The sequence below is a fragment of the Leiobunum rupestre genome, chromosome 1, assembly GCF_980474605.1.
Source record: "Leiobunum rupestre chromosome 1, qqLeiRupe1.1.hap1, whole genome shotgun sequence".
Taxonomy (NCBI): domain Eukaryota; kingdom Metazoa; phylum Arthropoda; class Arachnida; order Opiliones; family Sclerosomatidae; genus Leiobunum; species Leiobunum rupestre.
The window spans coordinates 70,996,696-71,016,509 of record NC_143384.1 but is presented as its reverse complement, the minus strand read 5'-3'; the positions used below and the strand labels follow the sequence as shown (position 1 = coordinate 71,016,509).

Genomic DNA, 19,814 nt, shown 5'->3' with positions numbered 1-19,814 from the left:
TCTTCGGAAACGGTACAATATCTCGCGGCACGCGCCTTCCGTGCCCCATTTCGTACCCCTAATCGGGCGTCTGATCCGTTAGAAGCGCAATAAAAAAAGGGGGCGGAGACTCGGAGCGCCGGCGAAGGATGGGGGGGGGGGGATAGAGCGCGCGACGGTAGATCACGTGACGCGCGAAAGGTGGGAGCCTTGGCGCGCTCCCGCTCTAGACGCCGTGACTACGAGCGGCGAGACGCGAAATCTGACAGAGTGTGCTTTACTAGTCATAGGGAAAGGTGGTGCGCGCGGCCGGCCGAGCGGGTTTCGATGGAACCGCATTCACGACTCCGTCCAGTCACCTGGTGATAAACCACGAAACATGCCGCGCGGGTTTCTAGTCAAACGCTTCAAGAGATGCGGCGGTGTTCCGCCGCCGGCCCACCAGAACTACGCCGAACTGCCCGACCGGGTTCGGCGCTACTCCGACGGGGACCGAAGCGACACCAGCTCGGACCCGGAGCCGCCCAAGTCCCCTTACGGCCTGCCCTCGCCCTACCCGCGGGTTCAGGTGCAGGACGAACCGTTGGAGCTCACCAGTCCCAGCCGCAAATTCCCCAAATTAGAGTACGGAGTTCCGGCGGTGCCGTCGCCCGCCGAGTACAGCAATGGCAGCACCATCCCCGAGGTGCTCGATGACAAGTACAACGTCGCGGTGGTCACGGACAAACGCAAATCCGCGGGCAAGAAGAAGAACGGTGTCAAATCGCCCCGAAAGAATAAAGCGACCAGAAGGTTGAATTTCGATGAGGACAAGTCGTCCCCCGTGTCCGGGACGTTCATCCGCGACTTGGACAGCGACGAAGAGTTGGCGCCGGTGCGCAGCGGAGACATCGACCCCAGCCTCAACGTGGTGGTCGTCAGCGAGGAGGCGCGGGCCGAGTTGGCCAAGATCGAGAACCTGATCGGAGACTACGTCTGCCAGTTGTGCAAGGAAAGCTACGCGGACGCGTTCGGCCTGGCCCAGCACCGGTGCTCGCGCATCGTCCACGTCGAATACCGCTGTCCCGACTGCGAGAAGGTGTTCAACTGTCCCGCCAACTTGGCCAGTCACCGGCGATGGCACAAACCCAAGGGGGAGGTGACACCTAAAAAGGACAAAGTCGCCGTCAAACGGGACAGTCGCGAGCCGTCCACTTCCCCGCAACCTCCTAGTTTGATACACATTTCCTTACTAGAACGACATCTACCGGCCGATATGAGCCTCAATTCCCTGAACGCTCTTAACAATACGGAAGGACAATTCGAATGCGAACTATGTCGCAAAAAATTCCGCAGGAGGGCCTATTTGCGCAAACATTTCGCCCAAATTCACGAGAAACCGCCCGACGGTCCTCCTCAGTTCCATCCTCCGCGACCCCCAATCCCGGCACCGGCCGAACCGCCATTCGACATGATGGACAACTTGGCGGCCGTCCTGGGCTCCGATTGCCGCTGCGCCGTGTGCGGGGCGCTGTTCGCCAACCGGCCCACCCTCGAGAAACACCTCAGGCTGCACACGAGCGACGTTTACAGCTGCAAGTTCTGCACGTGCAACTTTTTCAGTTCGTCCGCTCTCACTAGGCATATTAACAATTACCATCCATCCGAAAACCGAGAAGTGGTGCTCCTGCAAATGCCGCCTCTTGGATCCGTTGCCAGCTGAACCGACTAAAATGGGTGAGATAATATAGATCATTTTTGTAGGGTAAATTTTGGTTTGGGTAAATTGTTACGTATTATTTTAAATAATGGAAGGAACAAAAAAAAATTGGTACGAATTTATTTTAAATTTTAAATTTGGGTTAAACAGGAAACGCAAAGATATTTTCAACCTTGTTTGATTTTACCGATAGCGATTTTCTTAGACGTTAAAACTTGGTTCGCGAAATAACCGTTAACTGTCCGAAAGCTAACAAAAAATTAATAATAACTCTTATTTTCTATTTTACGGAGAAAAATCGAATATCGTTACCGATATGATATCGGTTATATCACTGAATCAGTATATATGGCCAGTTACAAATAGCATTATATTATTTTATACTTATTTAATTATAACACTTATCTTATATTTTATAGTTTTAAACCGATTACCGAAAAATTCAAATATGATATCGGTTATTTCGTCCAGTCGGCAAATATTGCATATTACAAATATAATTTTAAATTTGATACCGGTCTTATCTCTTATTTTAGTTTTACACTATTGGGTTAATAATATTTTATAATTTTCAACCGATAACCGATAAAAATTCGAATACCGTTAGCGATATGGTATCGGTTATTACGTCCAGTCGTCACGATTTACTTATAAATCTTATCTCCTATTTTAATTTTATATTATTGGGTTAATAATATTTTATAATTTTAAACCGATAACCGATAAAAATTCGAATACAGTTACCGATATGATATCGGTTATTACGTCCAGTCGTCACGATTTACTTATAAATCTTATCTACTATTTTAATTTTACACTATTGGGTTAATAATATTTTATAATTTGAAACCGTTAACCGATAAAAATTCGAATATCGCTACCGATATGATATCGGTTATTTCGTCCAGTCGGCCAATATTGCGAGTAAGTCACACACAGAGTGGAGGGTTCTTTACCGTTTCCCTTGGAATCAGACGCTCAGGTGAAACTGCGGTGGGTTGGTTGGGTGGTAGGCAGGGGGTCTGTCCCGTTACGCGTCGCCGCGCAGAGTGAGGCAGGGAGCCCAAACAAAGGGCGCTTTATTCCCCAACCGATCCAAAACAGGCAGCCATTTCATTTTACCGAAGCAAATAGCTACAATATAGTGAGACGAAATTGGAATGAAGGCTTAAGCTCTAGCAGCAATGAGTTCTGTCATCGAAAAACTAGAATAACGTTTGTGACGGTAAATTGGGACGCGAAAATTTTATATTCAAAAACCATACCCTAATACGAAAATATAGTAACTGGAAAAAAACCGTGGTTGGACGAAAATGAAACTTCAAAATTTTACGGGTTTTTATATGGAGTTCAACTGATTTCTCGTTTTTTGTGTGGTTTCAACTGATTGGTCACATTTTTTGTGTGATTTCAACTAATTTATCACACTTTATTTTGTGATATCAACTGATTTATCACACATAATTTGTGATTTCAATTAATTTCTCACACTTTATTTTTGTGATTTCAAATGATTTCACACAACGTTGAATTTCCAATTGAAGGGGAATTTGAACTGCTATATTTATGGTTGATTGAATAATTTTACATTTATTTAACAATTGCGACGAGTGACTGGTGCTATAGTTGGACCAAATAGATCTTCGAGCCGAAAATGAATTATAAATAAAATAAAATAGCCAGAATTTCCAACCGGTTTTGCAAAACTATCTGGAACCCGCGGGACTATTACTTTGAATTTATTAACCAAATTTAACGATATGGCAAACCAATACCATCGCCGATAAATTCATCTCCTCACGAAGCTTCCAAGACCCGCCACGTGAGATGGTCAATTAGAATTAAAAAAAAAGGTATTCGTGCTACCAACAACTGGTGAAAATATTTCGTATACTCGTTTAATGACATGTTTTAAAAGGCACGATAATTTCTGTAGACCTATATATAACGAGGATACGGAAACACATTTTCACATATACCGTGATAAAGCGGGGGCCATTCACAAATTAATTCGTGTTGTAAAGCGCTACCCTCGGCGCTACCTTAGAGCGAGAGTCAAGCAAGTCTGAAATACCTTGTTGGAGAAAAACCAGTTTTAAGTTCGAAATCCAGCATAATAACAATGATAATCTAATAATGAAAATTGATAAGAATAGAGTGAAAATATATATTGAAAATTTTGTACTGAGTCACCTAAAATAAAACCATAAAAATTATAAGTAGAAAATGTTTTATCCGCGGGTTTCAGATTTCGAAGGGTCTCGCGACTGCAGCGCGTGTTCTCTACCTTCAAAAGCTACAGCTAAGTGACGTAGACAAAACATTGTCACATGACCTCCCGTATTTTATAGAAGCACCTATTGAAAAACACTCAAGGATTCTTATTTTGAATTTCATTCAATAGTCACGTATCTCGACTTACTTGACTTTTGCTCTCAGGTAGCGAAAATTAGTTAGGGTGTGCGAATAGCGAATTTTCAAATCGATTCGAATACGATTCCAATAGAAAATCGCAACTCGAAAACCGATTTGGTTCTTCGAAAAACCGGTATTCGGTTTAAACGAGGAAAAGTCGGAATCTATACGATTATTCGTTCGAATATTTGGTTTTAAAGGCCCAAAAAACGCTTCAAAACGATTAATTTGTTTAATTCCAAGATATGTGAGGGGGGAAACACAAATAACCGTTTTCTATTCCGTTTAATGATACGTAAATCGTTTATAAAACGGTTACCCGATTATTTTACGAATAACCGTTTTAAATTTCGGTTAGTCGCCTTTTTAAATTTAAAATTCGGCATTCGATTCAATTAATCGTTCAGAAAGAACTGAATAATATTTGAAAATTCGGTTAGTCGCTTTTTTAAATTAATATTCGGCATTCGATTCGATTAATCGTTTAGAAAGAACCGAATAATGTTTGAAAATTCGGTTAGTCGCTTTTTTAAATTTAATATTCGGCCTTCGATTCAATTAATCGTTCAGAACGAACCGAACAATATTCGAAAATTCGGATAGTCACTTTTTAAATTTAATATTCGGCATTAGATTCGATTAATCGTTCAGATAGAACCGAATAATATTTGAAAATTCGGATAGTCGCCTTTTAAATTTAATATTCGGCATTCGATTTGATTAATCGTTCAGAAAGAACCGAATAATATTAGAAAATTCTTATAGTCACTTTTTAAATTTAATATTCGGCATTAGATTCGATTAATCGTTCAGATAGAACCGAATAATATTTGAAAATTCGGATAGTCGCCTTTTAAATTTAATATTCGGCATTCGATTGGATTAATCGTTCAGAACGAACCGAACAATATTCGAAAATTCGGATAGTCACTTTTTAAATTTAATATTCGGCATTAGATTCGATTAATCGTTCAGATAGAACCGAATAATATTTGAAAATTCGGATAGTCCCCTTTTAAATTTAATATTCGGCATTCGATTTGATTAATCGTTCAGAACGAACCGAACAATATTCGAAAATTCGGATAGTCACTTTTTAAATTTAATATTCGGCATTAGATTCGATTAATCGTTCAGATAGAACCGAATAATATTTGTAAATTCGGATAGTCGCCTTTTAAATTTAATATTCGGCATTCGATTGGATTAATCGTTCAGAACGAACCGAACAATATTTTTGAAAGTAATTTTACTCTAGATCTACGACAAATTCTATATAATAATCATTTATTTCTTCGAAAGTTTGGCTAATTTTTTCAACACGGCAATAACCTTTTACCGAATATAAGTACATTAAAATTTATTAACTTATGATAAAAGAAAAATATAACACAAAAATGTTGACCTTAAAATGTCAGGGAAAATCTCTTAAAGTGGTCAGGGAATTTTAATCTAAAAATTTGGTGGCAACCCTGGTCGTCTGCCGAACAAAAATGTATAAGCCTTTAGCTGCAGTATGGCGTTTAGTCTTTAAACAATCTCTCGACTAATTAACGAAACCAATTTAGTTTAGTTTAGTTTCTCGGTTATATTTTGTTGTAAGTACGGTTATGAGACGGTGATAGCTTAATAGTGGGGCGTAATGAAATGTTCATCGTGAAATACAGCCTTTTAACATTTGACAAGGCGCATTCATGATGATGTATGGGATTGAGATAAAGGCGTCTCTGCCAGCTGGCAACCTCCGATAACGACTCGTACCGCCAAAACCACCAATTTATCCGTCTTTTTAAAATTTTTGAATCATTCGTAGAAACCCGCTGATTTCTCAAAATGGAATAAATCTCAAACGCATCATAAACTAACTCTGTAAATCTATTACAGACCCAAGTAAATACGAAAATTTCTATCATATTACGTGATATGCAGTGGCTGTGTCAAGAAGTAGCTAAGGCTTACATTAAAAATTGCAAGGAGCCCATCAGGGGACACAAATCTTACCAAGGCCCAAAAATCCTATCAATGGTACTTCCTAATCCTAAATTGGTCGCCAAATCCTACCAAGGGGTCACAAATCCTATTAAGGGGGTCACGAAACCTATCAAGGGGCCAGAAATCCCATCACGGACCACAAATCCCATCAGGGACTACAAATCCCATCAAGAACTCACAAATCACATCAGGACCACCAAATCCTAATAAGGCCCACAAATCTTATCAATGGTGCTCCCAAATTCTAAAAAGGCCCACAAATCCTATTAAGGGGGCCACGAAACATATTAAGGGGCCACAAATCCTATTAAAGGGGCCACAAATCCCATCTAGGGGCTCCCAAATCCTATCAATGGTACTCCCAATTCTTACCAAGGGGTCAAAAAGCCTATTAAGGGGCCACGAAACCTATCAAGAGCTCCCAAATCTTATCAAGGGGCCACAAATCCCATCAATGGGCCCCAAATCCCATCAGGACTACCAAATCCTATAAAGGCCCACAAATACTATCAAGGGGCCACAAATACTACCAAGGGGCCACAAATACTATCAAGGGGCCACAAATACTATCAAGGGGCCACAAATGCTAATAAGGGGCCCACAAATCCTATCAAGGTGCTTCCAATTTTCTATCAAGGGCCCCAAAAAATTGAAAATAAAATAACACTTTATTCGTCATATTTTTCTAGCTGTAAGAAATAAACAGGTGGCCAGGTTGCAACGCGTAGGAGGGTGGTGGCAACTGGCAAGCCCTTCATGCCACGCGAGCCAACAGCCCCCTCCACGCACTATTACCGTGAACCTCTAGACTTTTATTTGCGCTTCAATTTTTGGCTGTAGTGGACCTGTGGCGAATTATTTGGCACCGAAATATTTAAAGCTACACAGCACCATATGTGGGACGAGAAACCAGGTCACTGATTCAATGTAACTCCACCGTCGGCTGAAAGTCAAACTAAACCAGGGAACACACTAATCTAAATAGAAATGTAATGAAGTAGCACTTAAGCCTTTTTCTACAACCATTTGGTCAAGATGGCAGCCATTGATCAAATTCTTGTCGCGAGGGGGGCAAAAGGTGCTGACATGATTCTTCTAAAGTCACCATTAGAGCACGATTAAAGAAACCCGCCTCCCAGCCATCATTAAAAAGAGATTATAAATTATAAGTGAGGAAAAAAGCATTAAGTCTACATAACGTACACAAACTCGTAGAATTCAGGTGGCGTGATAATCATTTCAAAATATGATAGGTAGACTTCATTAAGGCACCCACGCTCATTTAGCACCGCAACCATTCTAGTCGTAATTAAACGCTTATCTGGTCATTAGCAAATATTCTTATTCTAAGTTAACGATTTGGGAATGAGAGTAAAAAACTAAAAACCAAATGTTACGCACCCCTGAGTATTCTGTTGTCAAATCAACACCTCACTGTAAAAATATAGTAACTCCTAAATGTTACTTTCGGGAAAAAATAAGGTTTTTCCCAATCGTTTTGGAAAATCATAGAGTATATTCTAGGATTTTAAGTAAAAAACAGTGTTGTAAGTTGATGGTAAATCAGATTTTTGGAATATAGAGATAAACGGTTTTTACACACAATTCTAAGGATTTGTGTGTATTAGTCTCACGTACAGTGTAGCCGTTGCCGCCGATGCCGCCGATGGCGCCGTGTCACGCATACCTCTTCAACGGTTAGGGCTAGACGTGTCAATTATATCTCGTTCGGATGTACAGACATTACCATTGATAGCCTTTCATAAAGTTTTCAAATCGGAGCCCAAGAAGTTGGGCATTTGACCAATTTACTATTTTCGGTGATTTCCTTTATGTGGTTGATATTTTGTTTAAAATTAAGTCCGATAACGTTAAAAAAAATATTATTGGATAGGTTAGGATTCAGCGGACCTACAACTTCGGTTATATCAGTAAATATTAAATTTAAGTATAGTTTTCAGGGTAATTTACGGGACCCCAATTTTGGTGGTTTAATATTTTCGCCTAAAAATCTACATATTTAAGTCCAGTTTTCATGAGAGTTATATTTTTGAATAGCTGTGGTTTACACTTAACCTAGAATTGCTAATACGTTCCTTAAATTTAATTCTAAGTAAGGTTTTTTGGGCAGCGTATACGGACCCCCGCAATTTCCAACATTGTAAATCCGCGTGTTTATAAAGGTCTACGCGCCCGTTTCCCTCTGGCGTTTTTCAAGGCCGTTCAGAGTGGGCCGCGCTTTCAACGTATGAGCAGAAGTAACAATTAAGTATGACACTGATCGGCCTAGTCTTCGGCGTATGACCAGAAGTTAAAATAAGTGTGATCAAAAGTAACTAATAAATGTGATCAGAAGTAACTAATAAGTTACTAGAAAAAATAAGTGTGATCAGAAGTAACTAATAAGTTACTAGAAGAAATAAGTGTGACACTCAACGGCTGACTAGTAGTAACAAATAAGTGTGATCAGAAGTAAAAAATAAAAGTGACACTGATCGAAGAAATTTTCGATGCTTTCAAAGTATGACTAGAAGTAACAAATAAGTGTAAATATGTTTATATGTGTGACCGTGGATATATTTTGGTTGCGATACCGGTGTTGCAGGTTGCTGTGAATAGCTCAAACAAACTTAATACATTAGAAGGATTGTGTGTATTCCGACCGTCGTACGTCTTGTTTCTTAAGTTGGAAGTCGCAAAATTTTCCGAAAAAATAAAAAAAAGTTTTAATTCCATGATTAGTCTAATCCTGTTTGCAAATTTAAATAAAGCTGCATTTTCGCCTCATTTTTTCGAATCTAAAAGTAAAACTAAACCTATAGACTAGTTTAAACTGATAAACAATGTAACACTAATATACTGATATTAGACATTTTATATCGATAAAAAGTTAAAAACATTTAAAACCCTTAAAACGTAATTTATGTTTAAATTTTTTATATTTCCGAATTGCGGAAAATTCGGAAATATTTCCGGAAAATTTTCTGGAAATTGTTTCGGCATTTTATTTTCCTGGAAAATTAACAACCCTAAGAAAAAACTTTTTTGAAAATTTCAATTTCTTACACAAATATTCTTTGAAAATTTACTTCAATTTGGAATAACTTATAATTAAAATATCTTTAGAGCTTTTAAATCTATAATAAAGATTTAAAATGGTGCTACATTGGTAACGTAAATGCATGTGTCGCCTTGAACACTTTAATAGATTCAATTTTGTAGAGGTTAGAGCGTTATGTTAGTCCTACGTTTGGGGGCCGTTCACAAATTACGTCACGCATTGAGGGGGAGGGGACTTGATACAAGTGTTACTAAATGTTAGAGAGGGGACGAGATGTCGCTCAAATGTGACGTCACATTTCGTAATTGCACACCGGTATTTAAATTAACAATTATTTTAATTTAAAATTTAATACTCGTTTTTCTCATTTTTAAGAGTATGATTAGTTTTCTAAAGGTATCACAATAAATAAATTTGATTAATTTTGAAATAAATTTGCCTAATTTTGAAATAAATTTGCTTTGTTTTGAAATAAATTTGCTTTATTTTGAAATAAATTTGTTTAATTTTGAAATAAATTTGCCTAATTTTGAAATAAATTTGCTTTGTTTTGAAATAAATTTGCTTTATTTTGAAATAAATTTGTTTAATTTTGAAATAAATTTAATAATGTTTTGTAATTAAGTTGTGACGTAATTTAGGGGGGGGGTCTTCACAGATGTTACTATTCGTCACGAGGGGGCAGGGCGATCTTTTGCGTTACATCCCCTTCATAAAAATATACTAGATTCCATCTTACTTAAGTTTCATTTCATAGCCTAGCGCCACCTCTGGATTCGTTGCTGAAACACTATTTAGCAGACGAAAGTTTCTAGAATCTCGAAAACCTTTCTTATTAATATTACGATTGGCTTATTTCCGTACAAACATTTCCTATATAAATTATAAAGAATCCTTTAGAACTCTATAGAAACAAATGTGCCTCTACAGTCTTTATTCCGAAAGTTTTATAATATTCTAAAGCAAATACTATAAGAAAAATGTCCCATGCTCAAGGAATTCTACAGCAATTTTATAGAGTTTCTATAGAAACCAATAAGAAATGTCTCATCAGTATTTGAAAATATCTGTACGAAAAGAAAAAACTCGTGTTGTTAATTTTCTGGAAAAATAAAATGTGGAAAAATTTCCAGAAATTTTTCAAATCGGAAAAATAAGAAATTGAAACATAAATTACTTTTTAAGGGTTTTTAATGTTTTTAACTTTTTATCGATATAAAATGTCTAATATCAGTAAACATGCTACAAAACAATAATAGTGTTAAATTGTTAATTAGTTTAAAGCTAGTCTAGAGGTTTAGTTTTACTTTCAGATTCGAAAAAATGAGGCGAAAATGCCGCTTAATTTAAATTTGTAAATAATATATTAGACTAATCATGGAATTAAAACTTTTTTTATTTTTTTTCGGAAAATTTTCCGACTAACAACTTTAGAAAAAACCGTTTATTTCTATATTTCAAAAATCTGATTTACCATCTTTTTGCACTTCGGCCTTTTCGCGTCAACCAATGAACGGTCGACGGATTCGAAGCGCCTCCTGTAGACGAGTCCGTGAACAAACTAAAAGAGGGCGCAGCGTTCGCGAACGGGTCTATATATAAAATCACGTAGGCATCGTTACGAGAGGGCTGGTTTTTGAATGATGGTACGCGATGTGGTAATTCTAAACTGCCATTAAAAAGGCAATTTTTGTTGCTATTAAACGGTCTTAAGGTGGAAGTATTTCGTTAATGAGTGAGCCCCAAATGTTCACGGTCTTACTAATTAAGTCGAAGGAGGTGCCAGGCGTAGAAACAAATGGCTCCAAGAAAGACGCGTTTCGAGCTCCGTATGACATTTGCGGTGGTACGAAATTAACGGTAGTTCATTACAGTTCATAAATCAGAACCATTGTTAATGAGATATTGTAAAGTAAATTAAAAAAACGTAGTAAGGTCATCTACGCTATTTATAAAACTAAATCCCAACTCTTGGGAAACACTCAAAGTTTGTAATAGTTCAATTCAGTTCGTTGCAGTTCATAAACAGAACCATTCTTGGAGAAACAGCTTTATTAAGTCATACGGCAAATTCAAAAACATCGCGATTTGTCGATAAATTAGATTCTATTTAAAACCGGGCTAGGAAATAAGGTTTTTTTTTTAAAGTTGCCCTAGCGCGTCGAATTGACCCTTGACTTTATTTTTATTTCTCGTGGTCCCACGATTTAAGATTTATTTCTATTTTATGGCTAGATTAATAATTGATTTTATCTGCTTCTATCGATGAGTCCCAGGGACCACTTATCATGAATTTTTTAATTGGTCCCATTCCAATATTTATGAAAAATTCAGAATTAGTAAAGTAGTTCCAGTGACCACTTATCCCGAAGTTTTAAAGTGGTCCAATTTCAATACTTGTGAAAAGTAAGAACTAATAAAGTAGTTCCAACTTTCAGGGACCACTTATCTCGAATTTTTAAAGTGGTCCCATTTCAGTATTTATTAAAATAATAAGAACTAATTGACGCTTCAAGAAAACATCTCGAAGGAAATTGCCTAGAAGTAATATTCCCGAGAACCAGGACCTGCAAGTAACTGCATGTTGAAATAATGGAAACTTTTCACTTCTACGGTATGCAAAAAGGGTTTCATTTTAACCGGGTAGCTTTTTTTGACGTAATCAGGCTTAACAAAAACACGACGTTCTATTTACAGGTGAAAAGTTACAATTATATAACTATTATTATTATTATTATTATTATTATAAACAGAAACTTGTAGGTCCTGGCTCTCGAAAATATTTCTCTTTGCCAATTTCCTTGAAGATGTTTTATTGAATCGCCTATTAAGTCCCATTCCAATATTTATGATAAATTAAGAACTAAGAACTAATAAAGTAGTCCCAGGGACCACTTATCTTGAATTCTTCAAGTGGTCCCATTTCAATACTTGTGAAAAAAATAAGAACAAATAAAGTAGTCCGAGGAACTACTTATCCTAGATTTTAAAATAAATAAAGTGTTCCAAGCAATTAATAAAGTGGTTAGTAACTACTAGACCACCCTAATTTCCGAGCCTGTTGAAAACCGCTGCGAGTTTGCGAAGGTACGTGTTGCAATTCAATGGCCTAGGTAAATATTTTTCTCATATTAGATACGTTATAAACTGCTGATATCAGTTAATGTCAAATCAATAATGAACTATTTAAATTGGAAGCAGTCGGCAGCCCCGCAAAATCATTAGGAGGGATCATTAGCGAGTCTAATGGGGTAGGCTGATTCGCGCATTAGCACGTGGCCCGCCGTTATATCTTCGGAATGGCGTCGAATCGAATAAGCGTTAAATTAACGACACTAAAGATAAAGGAAAACATTATTACACTCTATCGAAAGGAACTTTATAACCTCGTCCAAATTAGGTAAACACCGAAGCAAATTAGTGGCATTTGTCCATTAGAAACTCACGAGCCGAGGCCCGGGGAAATAGTGCCACTGCGGCCGAACAAACACGCGCCGAGGCTTAGGCCCGGCGTAGACTCGTGATGAGTTTTCAAAACACACCATTAGAACGCATTCGGCAAACAAAACGCTGCTTTGTTTTCCTTCAGTAAAAGCCAATTTAGTTGAAATACCTGTCACGAGGGGGGGGGGGCGAAACGTAAACCCACCATTAGGGACCTAGGACGCGATATTTACCCGGCTAATTTGCATAGTAAAAGTTTCGGAATTACTCAACTTTTCAAACGAATGCTAACGGTATAGACACTATGCCTCGGTCGCGGCTATTTCGGGTTTCCGAGCCGCTGTCGCTGATAAAATCGATAGCTTTTTTTTCTCTCAATAATAAGTGATGTTATTCTGTTTAATGCGAAAGAATGTATGGAATAAATGATAATGGTAAGAGCTATAACGTTACACAGTTTTAACAAAACAACTTCCCGCAGTCTCGAATGTAATTTATCATAATATATTTGGATATATTGACCCGTCAGATGAACTATTTTTACGGGTCGTTTACCGTCGTTCGCGTTTAAGGTTTTTATGTTTTTGAAACAGTACCGCTTCGGATAGGCGTAATAAACATTTCTCGAAAGTTATACATTTGGGACGCTGTATTACCCGTTTAAAAGATTAACCTCTGCGGTATACAACGAGTGTTACCTTTTAAACAGGTAAATTTTTTTTGACATATTAAGGCTTAGTAAAAACACAACGTTCTGTTTTAGGTGAAAAGTTTTCATTATTTCAACCAGCGCTATATAAACAGTAACTTGCGGGTCCTGGCTCTCGAAAATATTACTTCTGGGCGATTTCCTTGAAGATGTTTTTAATTTTTGTTAAGTCGTAAATTTGGTACACTGTATTTAAGCCTATTCGAAGATTAACCCATAATTTGAAATATAAAATTTGATATTCGTAATAACATATAAATAACAAAATTCATAATGTGTGTGTAGTTAGTTTTAATAGTTTAGAATTAAATATATTTTTGGGAATTTTTACGTATATTTTCGAACGTTTATGCGTTCTGATAATAAGAAATTTAGATTTTTTACAACATTCACATTTACTTTTTTATGAGTTATAAATTTATAAAATTATGTCTACTAACGATTTGTTTTTTTTTTCATTTAGGAATACACCAAATAAAGATGGTGCTCAAAAACGCCACGAAAAGAGAAAATTAAAATCTATATATACAAAACGACATGATATAATTATGAAAAACAAACCCGGTTTAAATTATTTAATGTATAACTTTAAATTATTAGCGTATTTATTTTATAATTTAAACAAATCTATATTTGGGTGGTGAACGCCTGAAACGCCATCTATGAAAAATAATTAAAGCAACTTAAATATATAAAAAATATACTGGTATAACGTATTTATCTATAATACTGCACAAAATATAATTCCAGTGTTCTATGATTGTTAAAAGCTACAGTAACTACGCGTAACCATTTCATATTAGCGTACGTTAATAGATGGCTCTTACTAAATTGATAAAATGATAAAATGTGCACTTACTACAAAATCCGTCCGACAGAACACGCTGCCTTGTCTACGTAAACAAAAAACACCATTGCCTTTGTTGTGAAAATGTGTCCAAAAAACAACCTAGAACAAAAACAAAGTATTATACATATTGAAATATTCACGTAGTTTTGATACGAAAAAGTGTTTTAGAGAAATAATGAAAAAAAAGGCGAATTAATTTCTTTCGTTTTTCATGTCGCGCGGCCAGAGCTGTCGGGAAATTATCTTTTCAATGCAATGTACAAACACCAAGTTCACTTGATTGACGTTTTATTGTCAAGTTGTCCAGTTTTAAAATAAAATATTTCAAAAGTTATAAAACCTGTCTTTACAAAATAAACTTATATTAGGACAAATATTAAAAATAAAATTGACGAAAATCTAATCTGCTATAAAAAATGTCAATAAAAATGTTGATACCGATATAAAAATACTAAAAAAATGGCATGTATACTACAAAAATGTTTAATACCTATGTTAAAGCCGATATAAAAATGTCAATAAAATGCATACTCATACCGAAATATTTAATACAAATGTTGATACCGACATAAACATGTCAATAAAATGCATATTGATACCGAAATATATAATAAAGACGTTAATACTGATATAAAAATTCCAATAAAATGCATTCTGATACCACCACGAAATTTAAATACATGGTAATTAGAATAAATTTCAAAAATACGAAAATTGTAATTTATATTTGAGATTCAATTAACTTTTGAAACTGGACAACTTAACAGACTTTATTTATGCGCACAGAGCAAAGCAAGCGTGATTTTATTTTTAAATTATTAAACCAAACAATTTAGTTCCTGTAATGTGAATTATAGAACTAACTAGGGTGAGTTAATCTAGTCATTTTGAAAAGCTCATTTTTTCCATTGTGTAAAGGCCTAGCGGTCATTTCGCCAATTATTTTGTACTAATTTAAAAATATTGTGAGAAATAACTAAATCCATCCACGTTTTAACAAATGATTTATTATACACCAAAATTTCACTTGTAATATAAAAATAAAAGCAATTTTTCTAATAATTGAATTCATACTCATTTTATTTAAGCTTACTTTCAATGTAAATATGTTTTATCATAAGTAAGGCAATCAACAAACATTATCATCAAACCTATTTTCAGAGTTATTGCGCAATCAAGGTTTAACCCAGCACAGAGCCCCCTGGTGTCTGAATATACCAAAAGAAAAATATATTACTACCTTACGGCTTACGCTGCATACGGGACCGTGGGAAGAACACAGAATCGACAGCTAGCAGAAGACCCATATTTTCGTTATGAGCTACGTAGTAGTGCCATCTATCGGTGACCAAACTTAGTATTTGGAAAAATCACACGGTAGTTTAGGCCTAATAACGTTGATAGCCCTAGAGTAACGTGGAGTTGCCTCCAGAAAAAAACGCGTTGCCTGCTAATTGTCGCCCCCGTATCAGTCCCTCGTAGAATTGTGGATCTATAATATTTCATATATCTATAAGTTCAAGTTGGAGTTGGATGATATTGTCAGTGTCGATGAAAAAGGTTCGGTAAGAAAATTATCATTAATGCGACGTTTAAAGCCTTTGTTTCAGGTGGCCGGGTTACAATGCGTAGGAGGGTGGTGGCAAGCCCTTCAGGCCACGCGAGCCAACAGCTCCCTACACTAACTATTACCGTTAACCTCAACAAGTTTTTATGGACGGGGAAACCGAAGGTCTCGGGGGAAAACCCCTTAAACCAGTGGGGAGAGAACTTGCAAACTCAACGCAGAAGGAGTTGTTCCGAGTTTTCACCCAGTGCCACACGTTAGTATCGAACCCGGCTCCTCTAGCTGCGAGGCGAAAGTGTTAACCACTCCGCCACCCCACCAAATCAATAGGAAGTGTCATACTTATTGTTATTATGTTACAAATGGTTTTAACATAATTTAGTTATAGCAGGATAATTATATTTTTCTCAAAAATTACAAAACCCAAGCTGAAAAATAAATATTTAATTTTAAACTGTCTTTCCTATTACAATTAAGGTTTACTGATCTGGAAGAAGAAACGTCCGCTTCTCCCTGAACACTAATGTATTGCTACTCGAACACTTCTACAGGCGTTAGTAGGTCAAAAATAGACTTTGGATTAAGATTATTGAAGGGCTGTTCCAGCTGTTACGATAATGATGAAATTAAAATATTTATATCTAAAATATAATAAAAGCTTATAATAATAAATAAACAATTAATATAAAGGGTGCCAGGCCACGTTTATCAAATGTTATTTAAAGATAGCAGCATTGCCAGATTCACTTAGTACGTTCAAAATAGTCAAAAATGGAGAATTTTCGTTTCCAAATATTGACGATGTCGACTAGAAATACTATTTTGAGAACGCAACTAAAACTAATTTTTTAACTAGGTAACGATCGACGCTGGCGTTAGTCACAAACCGCAATAATAAAAAGAAACTTTTGGGTCTTAAACGAAAAACGAAAATGAAGGTAAAATTTTAATCAGAAAAGACGTGTGTAGGGCGGGAAAAATGCATAATATTGACCGTTCCGCGGGGCTTGCGAAACAATGCGTTCGAAAACAACAAAATTAAAACGAGGGGAAATGGTAGGTTTTATAAGGCCGACGGAATTAAATTTTCGGTTGTAATCGTACACATAACGCGAAACAACGCCCTCTGGCGAAGCTTGAACAAACAAAATCGAGGTTATTTTTCCCGCGTTTTGACAGAATAGTCGACCCCCTTTCCCCCCTTTTTAGTTGTCAGAGGAATAGGCGTGGCGGGCTACGAAGACGTCTTCAGGCTGCGAATTGTCAACCCCCCTCCCCTCCCCGCGTCCGTTGTTCTTCTCACGTCATTCGAGGTTTTTCGGAGCGGAAACCTATTAGCTTTTGATTCGCGCCATGCACGCGAAATTAACGTTTTTAACGCAACAGGTTTATATACGACATTTTTCCTCGAGAGTAATTATCGGCCGCCGACCGAAGCTTATGCTTTCATCCCGGTATGGCTGGACGGAGGTCGGTTAACAACTTTTAATAGAGTTTTGACCACCTTTCAAATATTAAATGAAAATTAAAAATTTATTTGATTTCAATCAATAATACATAGTTTTATTTCTCAAGGCCCAAGTAGACTATAAACTTTTAAGCCGGGATTGTGATTTTCGCCTGCTAAAAAGTGGTTCGGCCGTCATTCTAAGGCTAAATTAATTCGTGTCATAATAAAATTTCGTCTACTACAGGAACTTACAGTAAGTGCAATTTCTATAGTGTATTTTTAATTTAAGGACCTATGATGTGGTTAACCATAACGCAAAATAAAACATTCAGGGCAATTCAATAGAATTTAGATACGAATAGAAATATAGGAAATATAAATATTTAAAAATAAATATATAAATATTAAGATCTTAATTGTAATACAACCAGAAGTGCATAATATATATTTTTACGAGATAAGTATTAATCGCTTCATTCGCTTGAAACATGTACTTTCAGTTAGAGGTCGGGGACGGTTAATCATTATCCAAGAAATTTACCGGTTAATATTTCGGAAAATGATTAAAAAACATGTATTATTCGTAAAAGTTGAGCTTTTTATCGAAAACAACGTCGTTTTTCCGATTAATTTTTCAAATTTATCAAAAAATTAATCGGATAATACGGAAATATAAATTACTTGATCAAAAAATTTTACGAATAATAATTTTGGGAGCTTTATCTATTGAATAAAAGTTAACCATCCCCGACCTCTACTTTCAGTTGGGTGCCATTTAAACAGCCCGACTAAAATATAGGAAAGTAGCCGACTCCGAAATAAAAAATTGAAAATGTTGTTTTTTACCGGAAAAACGCCAAATAATCTCCGACCATATAAAAGATTTTGACCAAACATTTATTGAAAGTGTACTCTGCGTACATTTTCCCCGAAAGCTGAAATCGCTGCCGCAGATATAGCAACTGCACAGTCTCCCACTATGACGGTGGGGTGATACGGTATATCTGGAAACTCTTGACTGTTCAGTATGTTTCTGAACCGAATACTTTTCGAATACTATTACTTTTGAAACAGCCGCGAAAAAGAATAAATAAAGCACTGACAACAGTCACAAGTGACAAGGACTATTATGTCTATTGTCTCAATTGGAAGGAAAAACCGTTGTATTTAGTAATCACTTAATTTCGATTTGTCCAAACTATTGGTTTTTATTTCGTCGCGTGTTCTATGTTACTTCAAAATATGTGGAAATAAGCGAAAATAGCTTCGCCGCCTGCGCGAGCTAGTTTTACTTTTAGTTTTCGACATTCTGCTCGGCCAGGGTCCGAAAATGAGTTCCTATAATTTCGGTTCTCGGTTCGGTTCGGTTCCTACTATTTTTCGGTTCGGTGCCGGTTCCAATTTGTCTTGATCGGTTCGGTTCCGGTTCAACTTAGTCGGTTCTTGGTTACTTCAAGAACCGGAACCGAACCGAACCGCGGCAACCCTAGGGGAAACCCCTCTAACACTTTCAAACTGAAAGCAGGAGTTGTACCGAGTTTTACCCACTGCCACAAACTGGGATCGAACCCGGCTCCTCTTGATGCGAGGTGAAAGGACTAACCACTCCGCCACCCCACAAAAATCGCGACGTTCCGGAAATATACGGCTTCGTGGCGGTACAACATTTTGCAAGTTAGTCTAACTATACACCAATTAAGATTATCCACGAAAAAATGTTTGAAAGCAGTTTACTTAACATTTTAAGAAATTTTAACATTGACGACTAAAGACGGTTCATTACCTTTTCCACCCCCAAGTGGGATGGTTAAGTTGAGAATACGACCATTTCAGTACGAGATAGTTGCCCTGGATAATCGTTTATTTGTCTATGCTCTCACATTTCAAATTTGTATTTAAAAATGTGCATTTTGTTATCAAATAAAGAGTTAGTCTAGTTTAGTAAATCGCCACATCTGAGTTCGCCAAAATTGAATACTAAAAACTTTAAATACAAAAAACCTACCTGTACATTTCAATGAATTGAAAGCAGGCGACGAGAGCGCAAAGTGGCATGACCAGTTGGCCTTCTTGTTAGTCACGCACGTCGGTCGGAATCTCAGGGGTATTAGCGACATTTTGCAAGCTTATTGCCCCTTTTAAACTCTGTCTTATTAGATTTTTCCGTGTCAAACAAGACTCGCCATTCTCCCGCTCTCTCTCGCCTTCGTCCTAATGCGTTCGTCGGTCGAGATATACAAACACGAAAATAGCCAGTCCTTCTAACTTCCCTAATAACTGGCCGGCCTCCGAGCTAAGCCTAGGCCTATCCACGACGACGCGTTCTCGGAAAATTGAACGGCCACTAAAGACGGTCTTCCGCACGCGCTGTCCGCGTGTAGACTAGAACCGTTCGCACTGACGGCACTTTGAAAAGTGCTCGACAGATCCGAAACAAAAAACTATAGAGTGTTAATCTAGTTAGTATAGAACTAAGGGAAAAATAATGTTAGTGTTCTACAATCTTAAGTATAGATCGTAATGCGCCAATAGAAAACATAGAGCAGAGAGCAAATATCACTCTGTTCCGTTCCTAACGCAGAGAGCAAATACAGTACCTGTTCCATACCTAGCGCAGAGAGCCAATACCGTACTGTTCCATACCTAGC

General features: G+C 37.0%; 1 protein-coding gene across 1 annotated transcript; it reads left to right on the top strand.

Annotated features, from left to right (window-relative positions):
- Positions 1 to 358: 358 nt before the first annotated feature.
- LOC149966249 (insulinoma-associated protein 1a-like) lies at positions 359 to 13,903 on the top strand. The gene is made up of 3 exons (XM_090167514.1): positions 359 to 1,197; positions 1,273 to 1,695; positions 13,763 to 13,903. The coding sequence occupies exons 1-2, from the start codon at positions 359 to 361 to the stop codon at positions 1,679 to 1,681; spliced, it is 1,248 nt and encodes a 415-aa protein (XP_090023640.1). The 3' UTR covers positions 1,682 to 1,695; positions 13,763 to 13,903.
- Positions 13,904 to 19,814: the final 5,911 nt, after the last annotated feature.